The 10,426-nt window shown below is 56.2% G+C and overlaps 3 protein-coding genes and 1 long non-coding RNA gene across 6 annotated transcripts; 2 read left to right on the top strand and 2 right to left on the bottom strand.

The window, feature by feature from the left end:
* Window positions 1–81: 81 nt before the first annotated feature.
* Window positions 82–1,234, bottom strand: Mrps34 (mitochondrial ribosomal protein S34). Its single transcript, XM_052758663.1, has 3 exons — window positions 876–1,234; window positions 658–700; window positions 82–575 (listed from the first exon to the last, which is right to left on the bottom strand). The coding sequence occupies exons 1-3, from the start codon at window positions 1,194–1,196 to the stop codon at window positions 283–285; spliced, it is 657 nt and encodes a 218-aa protein (XP_052614623.1). The 5' UTR covers window positions 1,197–1,234; the 3' UTR covers window positions 82–282.
* A 79-nt stretch (window positions 1,235–1,313) lies between these two features.
* On the top strand, window positions 1,314–4,333 carry Eme2 (essential meiotic structure-specific endonuclease subunit 2). 3 transcript variants are annotated; one of them, XM_052758654.1, is made up of 8 exons: window positions 1,314–1,554; window positions 1,681–1,799; window positions 2,188–2,280; window positions 2,898–2,989; window positions 3,146–3,239; window positions 3,391–3,506; window positions 3,607–3,796; window positions 3,870–4,333. In XM_052758654.1, the coding sequence occupies exons 1-8, from the start codon at window positions 1,314–1,316 to the stop codon at window positions 4,038–4,040; spliced, it is 1,116 nt and encodes a 371-aa protein (XP_052614614.1). In that variant the 3' UTR covers window positions 4,041–4,333. The 3 variants fall into 3 exon arrangements, with proteins under 3 accessions (XP_052614614.1, XP_052614613.1, XP_052614616.1); XM_052758653.1 differs by having other exon boundaries at window positions 1,663–1,799; XM_052758656.1 differs by lacking the exons at window positions 2,898–2,989; window positions 3,146–3,239 and having other exon boundaries at window positions 1,663–1,799.
* A 127-nt stretch (window positions 4,334–4,460) lies between these two features.
* Window positions 4,461–10,327, bottom strand: Spsb3 (splA/ryanodine receptor domain and SOCS box containing 3). Its single transcript, XM_052758652.1, is given in 8 exon segments — window positions 4,461–5,254; window positions 5,505–5,630; window positions 5,705–5,807; window positions 5,886–6,073; window positions 6,180–6,357; window positions 9,046–9,183; window positions 9,895–10,210; window positions 10,212–10,327. Coding segments are annotated over 8 exon segments (1,494 nt in total). The 5' UTR covers window positions 10,313–10,327; the 3' UTR covers window positions 4,461–4,910.
* On the top strand, window positions 5,261–8,341 carry LOC128122870 (uncharacterized). Its single transcript, XR_008222520.1, has 2 exons — window positions 5,261–5,646; window positions 7,321–8,341. It is a non-coding gene; the product is annotated as an uncharacterized LOC128122870 (long non-coding RNA).
* Window positions 10,328–10,426: the final 99 nt, after the last annotated feature.

Below are 10,426 nucleotides of genomic sequence, written 5' to 3'. Positions count from 1 at the left end.
TACTGGAGCACTAGGCCCTACTGCGGACCGCCGCCTTCCCTCCCCCGTACTACGGTACCCACGTAATGAAAACACAACACAGGCCACTTCGTGCGTTTATTTCCAGACCGAGGTATGAGCAAGAGGCCGCCTGAAAATGACAGCCTGTCAACTGCCCCATCGATTCATTGGCAGGTGTGTCAGGACTGTAGGGTCGAACTGTCCACCAAAAGGGAGGTCTGGCACAGTCAAAGACACTTGTCCATCAAATGACTCACATGACTTCTCTGCCCGTTTTGGCAGTTAGACTGGGGTGCCCTTGGCCTTCCCTTTGGTCTCCTGTTTTGCAGGGTAGTCCCAGGGATGCACCCGAGTCCTCTCCAGGTTCAGGAGCGGCTCCTGGACGCTGGTATCCCCGTTTTTCTGTCGTTCAGCGAGGATCATGGCCCGCAGCAGAGGTGGGTAGGGGACAGGGTTCAATCCGTCCTCTGGTTTCGCAGTGAATGCAGTGAAGGCCTCCTCTTCGTGCTTGGGTACCAACCGCCAGTCGTGGTACATGACTTGCTCGATTTCCCGAGCCTTATCCTCACTTTTCCCTGGGGAAAGAAGACAAGCTGACTGCCTGCTGGCTGGATAGTCTGCGAATCATCATCGGCTCCAACAAGCACCCAGCCTTACCTTTGAAGGTCAGGATGCCCCAGGCCCTCCCGTGGTCCAAGTTCTGCAGAACAAGAGGGGGAACTGTCAACATAGAGCCCTTTGAGACTAAGTTACGTGGGTAAGGGAGACATACAGGCCCAGGTGGTTCAGGGTGGGTAGAGCCAGCCGGTATGGTCCTGGGTGGGCAAGATGAAGAAAGTGCAGGCAAGAACAGGCAGCACGGGGAGAGAGCGCACCTGCGCCGTGTAGTCGGGCCTCACACGCGTGAGGCGCCAGTAGCACGGCTCGTCGTGCTGCCACAGCCAGGACTTGCGGGTGACCAGACGGCCCAGGCCGAACAACGGGAGGCGGGCGAGCAGCTGTAGGAGGCGGCTCTCACGGCGCACGTCGGCCCAGGCGCGCACCGGCAGCCGGCGACCCGAATGTGGCCGGGTCAGAGTCTCGTAGTCTAGGGCGTAGAGCTGCGAGTCTCGCGGCTGGTTCCGCTGCTCGCGCAAGGCGCGCACGCGGCGGGCCAGCTCGGCGATTAGCCGGGGTCTCACTTTCTTGCGCGCCATGCCTGTATCCTTACACCACCGGAAACCTACCCTTCTAGAGCTCTCCCGATCCGGAAGCGGCTGGTGTCCTGTACAAAAGCATCCGGCTACACCCGGAAGCTGTAGGAAGAGTGGGCTATGGCAGACGTAGAACCTAGGAGAGCCAAGAGCCCGCGTCGCGGCCGAGGCCGGGGTCGGGGCCGGGGCCTGGGTCAGCGGCGACCTCAAACCTGGGAGATCTCCGACTCAGACGGCGAAGGGGCCGCCTCCAGGGAAGTCGGCACGCAAACCTCGAGTACAGTAAGAGAGCACAGGGCGGCGGCCAAGGCGTTACGGGCGGATCAGGTCCTGAGTCGTCTGGCGGTGTGCGTGGATCCAGGTGCGGGGCTAGGGGCGGGAAGGCTGGGAACTTGGGGCTGGCCACCCGTCACCCACAAGCTCTCACGGGAGAGGGTGGAATGACCGAGCTGTCGTCTGCCGGGCCCAGCTGTCCTGGAATATGCAGGCTCCGACATCCTGATGGAGGCGCTGGGCAAGCTAGGCTGTGAATGCCGCATCGAGCCGCAGCACCAGTCCCGCAGCCTGCAGTGGAGCGTTGTGAGGCCCGATCCAGCCCCCAGCCGTGTGAGTGTCTCCCTATCACCAGCCTAGTGCCAGTCTTATTTCAGGTTTCACTTTTGGCTAGCGAAGTAGCTGCATTCATCTTTCTTACCTTGCACAGGAGTAACCTAAAAGCTGAAGGATGCTCAAGTCGCATTTCTTAACACAAGAAACCTGAACTCAACTGCTGCCAGAACCTCCTGTTGGCAATGAGGATGGGGTCGGGGTTCCTGCTGTTCATGGAGTTGGGCTAGTTTCGTACTCTGAGACTTCTAGGGAGCAGTCCTGGCAGGCCAGAACTTCACTGTGTGGAAAGCTGGAGAGTTATTGACAGTGTTTGGTGGCTGGGCAGCAGGGGGAAAAGCCTTGGGTCCACACAGGTGGTTAGCAGGGCCGGTGATGTCCCCTACAGGTGCCTCTGGAGGCGTGGGCTGAGAATGAGCAGGAACAGTTGCTGCTGCTAGAACCCCAGGAGTTTCTTCAGAGTGCTATGCAGCTGACCCAGGTACTTGGGAAAAGACCTATCATTTGACTTGTATGACTGGTTGCCCAGCCTGGGATGGGCTGGAGCTACCGTAGAGGTGTTGAGGGTAATATGAGGGAATCTACTGAGTGCTCTAGACACAAGAGCATGGAAGGTCCTTTGGGAGAACTGAGAATGGTGATCTGGGCTACAGGCTGGTCCGGGGGTAAAGGAAGAACCTAGAATTCTGGCTGGTAGTGTCCATATGAGCTGGCTGTGGGATCTGCCTACAATGGCTGATAATCCCCCACTTGGCTGCTCATGCTCCCTGGACTCAAGAGGAAAAAAATGCCTGATATTTGCCTGGAGCACAATTCTGCTAAACTCTTTGTGGGTGCTGGTGTCCAAGGACCAACATTTTTCGAGGGGGGTGTAGAAGTGGACCAGAAGCAAGGGGGCTGGCTCACTTCTACACCAAAACCTGGAGTGTGCCTGTGTACTGCTGGGCCTTAAGGAAGCAGAGCCAGTCCCCAGAGAACAGATAGGACCTCTCAGCTTCACCCAGCTCCTCTTCCCTCTGAAAACGGGCCATACTGGTGGCTGTGGGCCTGCTGCCATAGTACTCCTGTGAACAGACATGTGGCTGTTCTTGCTTCCAGATCACAGGTCCACCTTGCTCCATGCCCTGGCTTTCTCCCAACAGCCCCATCCGCCCCCACCTGGCTGTCATTGGACTGGATGCATACCTGTGGTACCACTCTTCCTAAACCAGTAGGGTTGGCTTGAATGGGATTCCAGAAAAATGGGATTGCCCCTAGGGGCTACTGTGTCACAGCTGGCCCCACTTGCCCTGGGTGGGTCCTGCAGAAGCAGGAGACTTGGCAGCCCAAAGGTCCCCTCTGTTCAGGTCTCACCAGCCCAGTTCTCAGAAGACATGGCAGCTACAGAAGTCAAAGGAAGCCCATGCCGAGGTGGCCATCAGTTGGCTCGAGGTGGAGGAGGTGAGGGCTGCCCGAGTTGTTAATGGCTGGCCTTGGTCTCTGCACTTGGGCTGCTGACTTCGGCCTGTCGGAGCTGGGCTCAGTTCGTAGCACAACTGGGTTGGCATTCCTTAGAGGCCATCCAGCCCATACCCATTCTCACACTACCCAGGCCCTGGTGCTGCTTCAGCTCCATGCAAACCTGGATGTGCTGCTGGTGGCCTCGTGGCGGGAGCTGAGTCAGTACGTGTGTGCCTTCACCAAGGCCCTCTCCCAGCGCCCCTCCAAGTATGTACCCCTGCAGGGACTGTGTGGAGGTGGAACAGGGCTGGAGGCACACAGATGAAGAGTTCTCAAGGCTTGTGTCTTGGTTCCCCTCTCATTTCAGGCAGTACCGGGACTCCTGGGCCTTTTCCTTCTGCACAGCAGGGCACTGGGCCTCAGGCCAGCAAGTGACCAAAGATGGCTCTGGGCTCCGAGGAGTGTGGTGGCGGCAAATCAGGCAGTTCAACCGGGTCAGCCCAGCTGTGGCTGATGCTGTTGTCACTGCCTTCCCCTCCCCCCGCCTTCTGCAACAGGTGAGTTCCCCAAGTCTCCCCCTCCCAGGACTAGGACCTACAGCCCACCTACTCACACCTGTACCCACTCTAGGCTCTACTGGACTGCAGCACAGAGCAGGAGCGCCTGAGTCTCCTAGCTGACCTCCCTGTGAAGGTCCAGAGAGGCAGGCAGCCCCGTAGGGTGGGACCTGACATCTCACGCCGAATCTGTATCTTCTTGACTACCACCAACCCCGACCTCCTGCTGGACCTGAGCTCTTGACCACACCTGTGACATCCTTGGGCTGCCTCCTGACCATCAGCAGAATAGGACAAGCCTGCCCAAGAGACTGACTAAGTCACTCTGAGAGGCAGGCAAGGTTTAGGGCCAGTCACCATACTTTTTTCAGTCTGGGGTAGACTATTGTTCCCTGGTCAAATGGAAGCATTGTGGGAGGTGAGGGGGTAAGGGAAGCTAGGGTGAAGAGAAGAGTCTGGAAGGTAGCAGGCAGCAAGGGCCCTGAAGTGACTGGGGCTTCACCGTGCCTTCGACCTGGACACTGGTTGCAGGGCTGAGTGCCCAGTTGGGCAATTCCCAATTCCATTCTATCTATATGGAAGCTTAGGGCACACCCTCAGGAGAAGAGATCCAAGCTACTGGACAGACAGACACAGTGGAAGGGAAACCATAGGCACAGGCAGCTCAGGCCTTACTGAGGACTCTTTAATGTTATAGGCTATGGGAATGAGACAAAAACCCTTCACAGGGTACCCGCTGACATCTTTGTAATGGGCAGGAGCTGACAGCATGCAATTGCAAGTCAGGAAAACCCCAAGGCCCTGTGGGTTGGGACAGCCCATCTCCTTCTCCTGGGCTGTCAGTGTTCCTCTCTGAGTCAGCCAGTATCCCAGGCTTGTAATCTAGGTCCAGAAGGGTTCGAGCTGCTGTTCCCAAGATACATGGCCACTCAAAGCACAGACAGAGCTGCTTCCCCAGCACCAGCACATGCAGTAGGATGGCCTCCACACTCCTGGCCAACAGAGACTGTCCTGGCTTCAGGGACATGGGGACAAGCCTGGACGGACCTCAGCTCTTCCCTCTCCTGCTGCGCTGGAAGGGACAGAATAAGGTAGTTGCATCCAGCTGGAGAAGTCAGCTTCTTCTGCAGCGTTTCCTCTGACAGGGCCTGGTCTCGGGGCTCTCGGCACCAGCTGTGGCTGTGCCCGAAGCAGGTACAGGGGACTTCCAGCGGTTGCAGTTCATGCTCAGGACCCAGCCCAGCTTGTTATGCAGCACTTGCTTGAGTCCAGGTGGCAAGGGCAGGCCCTCCAGGGTATCCCCCGAGTTTGGCCGCAGCTGGCGCAGGCGATAGCAGCACAGGTATTGCAGGGAGGTGGAGCTGGCACAGGAGCGGATGACTTTCATGCTGCTCTTGGCAGCTGTGGAGCACACCATCGGGTAGAACCTTCTGTTTTGCAGCCGAGTGGCAGCCACTCCTGGAAGGAAGACTCAGCCTGAGTGCCATGTAGAGCAGGAACCAGGAAGCTCCTCCCATAATGCACCATGGGGAACAGATCATGCCACTCTGAACACAGAAGACAGACTCACCTCTGGCCTGCTAACCCCACCTGGGCTTCAGCCTTGTCCATCCTTGAGAGCCTCAGATCAGACTGCCTGACCCCACCCTCTAGGCTCCCACTCTGGTCTCCAGGGTCAGGCTGAGACCTGGTCAGGAAGGACTCTCACCTATGCACTGCCTGTTCTTGAAGAAGGTCAGCGTCCCATGCCAGGTGTCCAAGTGTACGCCAATAATGGAGCCCTGGCCGAAGCGTGACGAGAAGCTGGTCTTGTCCCCTTTGTGATGGAGGAGTCCTGGAGCAGGAGATGGGTAAGCCTGGGAGGTCTGTGCCACTGCCAGCCCCACCCACAACCCAGGCAACACCCACCAGTGTAGGAGAGGCCCCAGCTGTCTTCATCCCTGCCAAGCAGGCTGCAGAATGTGTGGTGGTACTTGTCCAGGTCGACATCTGACGTCCCAATGCCCACCATCTGCAAACAGTGGGGCTGGGCTAGCTAGGTGCCTAGGGGCAGGGCCCAGGGCAGCTACCCTTTTGCCTGGCCATTTACCATGTCAGTGCCATACACAGGAGAGGTCATCTTGATTTCCCAGAAATGCTGGCCATCCCCTAGCTCCTTAGTGCCCCGGATGGCTGCAGTGCCACAGCTATACTCCATGTGAAAGCTGACCTTGCGGTTATCACAGCTCAGCAAGGTGGCCGAGGACTTGTTCAGGTCATCCCAGACCCAATCAAAATCTGAAAGACAGAGGGCCCAAACTAGGCAGGGCTGGAGCAAAGTAGTACCTTGTGGTCCCAGAGACCCTCCCCAGCGCTCCACACAGGCGCTGTTGACAGTACTCACCCTCATCCTCCTCACCACAACGGCAGTCCTTGCCACGGTGTGTTGTATGGAGGCTGTTGCAGAAGGCAGCCTCATTCTGGCCCTCACAGTCACAGAAGGACTCTCCTGTCACAGGCACGGCACTGGGGATGGATGGTGGCAGGGAAGAGTACTCAGGGTCAGAGTCTGAGTCGCTGTGCTGGGAGGGAAGGGGTAGATTATTCTACTTATGGCAGTTTTCCCATTGCCAGGCTACCTGACCCCTTCTCATAGCCACCAGAGAAGAATCTAGACACCTGTGGTTCTCCAGTGTACAGCATAAGCAACCTCAGTGCTAAAGCTGGGCTTCTAAGCCTGCAACAGTGCAGTGAAATGAGGCGGTGGCCCGGGTGTGTGTGTGTGTGTGTGTGTGTGTGTGTGTGTGTGTGTGTGTGTGTGGGACAGCTTCTCACTTGGCTTCTTAATGGATCTCTGAAACTCAATCTGCACAGCCCTCAGCCCCAACTGCCACAGCCTATTGAGATGGACCCCTCTAGCACCCACCTCTTGCCTTCTCCAGGTAGCACAAGGTCTCCTAAATCATGGGGCTGGTACTGTCAGGAAGGTCTAGCATCTGGCTCCTCACAGCCTAAGATCTAAGCTCCCACTCCATGCCGGGTACTTAATGAATCCTAACGGGCTAATGGAGCTGCTTCAAGTCCCAGCTGCAGCACACTCCTCCTAAGGTGCAGTCCTTGTGGCTTGTGCTCAGTCCTCGGAGCCTGGTGGAGGTGTAGACAAAGCTGGCCTGGTCAAGTTCCAGCTACTGACACTATTCCTATTCAGGTCCTCTGCAGGCCCTCGGATCCCTGTTTTGATGCTAGGGCTAGCTGGCGTGGCAGTCCTGAAGCTTTGGCCTCTGCCTCCTTGAGTTGTCTGGCTCTGCCATACGCCACACAGTCCATGACCCTTCTATAACCTGAGCAGACCACCACCACCATATCAGTTCTTCCATCTATATGGACACACAGCCCACCTCTTATGAGCAAAGCACCAGGTGATCACTGCACTCTCTGGATGGGAGCATTCAGCCAGTAAGAGGGGCTCAGACCAGACCTTTCACCCCATATTCTTTTCACCATATTCAGGCTCTCCACTGTCCTGCTCTCTGCTTCTTTTGCAGTATCACCAGTTCCTTGGGGAGGGCCCCAAATCGCACACCAAGTCCCAAGAACCATCATGGTGGTTGTACAGTATCATGAGCAGGTGAGGAAGTGGCCAGCAACAGACCAACTCCAGGCCTGTGTGCTGGAATAGGGGAGTATAATTCTACAAGGAGCCAGACACAAGATGTTTTGTCAACCAAGGTTAACTTAGGCCCCTCAGAAGACAACCTGAACAGCTATCCTGCCTGAAGGCAAGCCTTATGCCCCAGATAGAGCAGACCTTGTATCCACTGGCAAAGATGGCATCCTCTAAAGCCAAGGCAAATCCACTGAATCAGGAGTCAGGGTTTAAGGTCAATCTACCTAGGCCAGGAGGGAGGGACCAGGGACACCAGGAACTCACTGCCATCTGACTACATGGCACGGCAAACTCACCCCATCACAGGCATGAGTATCACTGCTTCCACCCCTCAGTGATGACTGTGAGGCAGGAACAGGCACACAGGCTGTTCCAGGGTACCCTGTCATTGGGTGTAGCTGAAAATCTGGGTTGACCCCTCAAGCTCAGAGGCCTCCAAGAACAGCAGGGACACTGCTGACCCAGTCAGTAAATCCATGGCTTCCAAGTTTCCTCACACCCTGGTGATCCCATGGGCTTATAGAGGGGACTCTATGTTGTAGGGAGCTATGACATCAGAGCAGAGGCAATACAGGGCAGAGCCAGAATACCAGTCCAGTATAGCAAGACAAATCAAGAGCCACCCTCAAGATCCTAGTCAGGTGCCTTAAGCTGGTATCTACCCTGTGTCCTACATTCCTGGGCCTCCCTGTGCTCAGAATCTACAGCAAAGCCGCTCTTAGAAATTTGAACTTACAGATTTAAAAATTAAAAAAAAATAAAAAGGTGTTTGTTGATGACCTGAGTTTACCACATAGAAGGAGAGAAGGAAGTCCTGCAAGTTGTCCTGACTGCCACATGTTCGTCATAGCACACATGTGCCCACACACAGTAAATAAACTGCCTCAAGTCCAAGGCCAGCCTGTGTTATAGTGTGAGACTATTTTTAAAATGAAAAAGCTGGGCATGGTGGCACATGCCTTAGATCTCAGCACTTGGGAAGCAGAGGCAGGTGGATCTCTAAATTCAAGGCTAGCTTGGTCTAGTTCCAGGTTAGCCAGAGCTACACAGAGACCCTGACTCAAAAAGGGAAAAAATTTCACAGATCCTTTTATACACAACAGATGGAGTATTTACACACATGAATATAAAGTGAACATTTGTGTAGCAAAAGAAACATCCAGCGTCATCAAGATGGTCCAGCATGTGTATGCCTGCTACTGCACATCAGGGACAACCTGAGTTTAACCCCCAGATCCCAAATAAAGGTGGAGAGAGAGAACAAACCCCACAAAGGAAAAAAAAGTCTCCTGATAATCTACCCATTAACTGGTACACAATAATAAACAAAAACATCGAGAAGGTGGGTACCAAGTTGGCAGAGCTGATGAGCAGGCATCTGTTGTACACTGACTGACCAGCACTGTCCAGGATTTACATTCCCTGGGCAAGTATCCCTGTCAGTCTTGAGTCTTTGTCACACTCAGGCTACATGATATTTACCAGGCCAAAGAGCCCTCCTTCTAAGCACAATATACCTGGAGACAGTCCAGTCACCTGCCTCAGCGTCTTTTTCACTCACTATCCATACACTGGTCATCACCACCTTGCCACTGGGACCTACCTGCCCATCAGAGTCATAGCCCCAGTTAGTGGTGCCTGCCAAAGCCACGGTTCGGGCATCTGTGTCTCGGCGGGCTGCACTCAGAACAAAGTGCCATGCCCTGCTACTCCGAGGACGCCGGGCCATAGTGGAGAGGACCTGAAGAAAAAACAAAACAAAACATAATTGTAAGCCTTAAAGACACATATGTGCCAGAATACCCAAACAAGGCCCATACCCACACCCCACAACTCTGCCCCTGGCATTTCTGGGCCACCTGGCAGGCTAGGCCATAGACCCACCAAAAGATAGGGACCCCAGGACCCTGGACACTGAGCCTGGACTCCAGAAACTCCCACAAGCTCATACCTGGCTCCAGTATCTGAGCACCTCAATCAAGTCCAGGGCGACGGTGTGAAACGCAACCCAGACACCCATGACTCTGGACGTGCCCCAGCCCATTTTTGCATTCCGTTCAGGAGCTGCTGCCCCTCAGGCATATGACACTTAACTTGCTCCTCCTTCGCTGTCCACTTTGGCAAATGGCATCCCCAGCATCCAGTTCCTCATGCCAGAAACACAGCTGTCATCCACTCCTGACACCCCTTCTTAAAACACACCTGAAGTGGTTCCTCCTTGTCGCTGGAGACCCACTGCTTCCTGCACCACACAACTCCCTCTTACCCATCCCGCTCCACACTACAAACCCAGTTCCGTCTTTGGTAACATCCTTAAACTCTACTCGGGCCTTGACAAAATGCAAGGCTCTGGGAGGGCTGGATCTCCTCTCCCGAGTGGACTGTCTGGGTCTAATAGTAGGCTCCGTCCTAGTTGCCTCCCGTCCCCTGCAGACCCACTGCACTACCCTACCTCGCCCCGGTCACCCACAAAGGGGCCGAGCGCGGCCTCGCCCAGCACTCCACAGCAGTTGGGCTGGCTGAGCGCCGTCCAGGAGCACACAGAAGGAACCCAATGAATGAACCAGAGACGTCCCGGGACGCGGCCGCGCTCGGCCTCCGCGGGGCCGGAGGTTGCTTCCCTCGCCCGAGGCTCGCGGATCTCGCCACGGCGATGCTGCTGGCGCCTGGCTCCGAGGTCCCCGCCCAGAAAGCCGAGCGCCACCGCCGGGGAACAAAAGGTGGCCGGTCTGACCGCCTGCAAGGTCAGCGCGCCGCCCGCCGGGCCTGGCCGGGCCGGCGCGGCTCACCTGCGGCCAACGCGCTCCGCGGGCGCTGACCCACTTTCCGTTCCGGCCGCGACGCAAACAATCCCCGCCCCCGCACTGCATTGGCCCGGCCGCCGAAGGCGGGCTCTCCCGCGGCTTCGCGCGGGGGCGGGTCTCGCGAGACAGGACTGCGGTCGAGAGGCTTGTACGACCTGTCAATCCTGAACCGAAGTTCCT

This window comes from Peromyscus californicus, unplaced genomic scaffold, assembly GCF_007827085.1.
Source record: "Peromyscus californicus insignis strain IS unplaced genomic scaffold, ASM782708v3 Scaffold_3__1_contigs__length_106647218, whole genome shotgun sequence".
NCBI lineage: Eukaryota > Metazoa > Chordata > Mammalia > Rodentia > Cricetidae > Peromyscus > Peromyscus californicus.
Note: the sequence above shows the minus strand (reverse complement) of the source record. Positions and strands in the feature narration are given on the sequence as shown.

Coding starts and splice junctions, on each gene's coding strand:
- Mrps34 (XM_052758663.1), bottom strand. CDS start 1,196: ATGGCGCGCAAGAAAGTGAGACCCCGGCTAATCGCCGAGCTGGCCCGC. Junction 701..875: donor GGCCCGACTACACGGCGCAG/GTGCGCTCTCTC, acceptor CTTGTTCTGCAG/AACTTGGACCACGGGAGGGC. Junction 576..657: donor GGGCATCCTGACCTTCAAAG/GTAAGGCTGGGT, acceptor TTCTTTCCCCAG/GGAAAAGTGAGGATAAGGCT.
- Eme2 (XM_052758653.1), top strand. CDS start 1,314: ATGGCAGACGTAGAACCTAGGAGAGCCAAGAGCCCGCGTCGCGGCCGA. Junction 1,800..2,187: donor CCGATCCAGCCCCCAGCCGT/GTGAGTGTCTCC, acceptor TGTCCCCTACAG/GTGCCTCTGGAGGCGTGGGC. Junction 2,281..2,897: donor GTGCTATGCAGCTGACCCAG/GTACTTGGGAAA, acceptor TCTTGCTTCCAG/ATCACAGGTCCACCTTGCTC.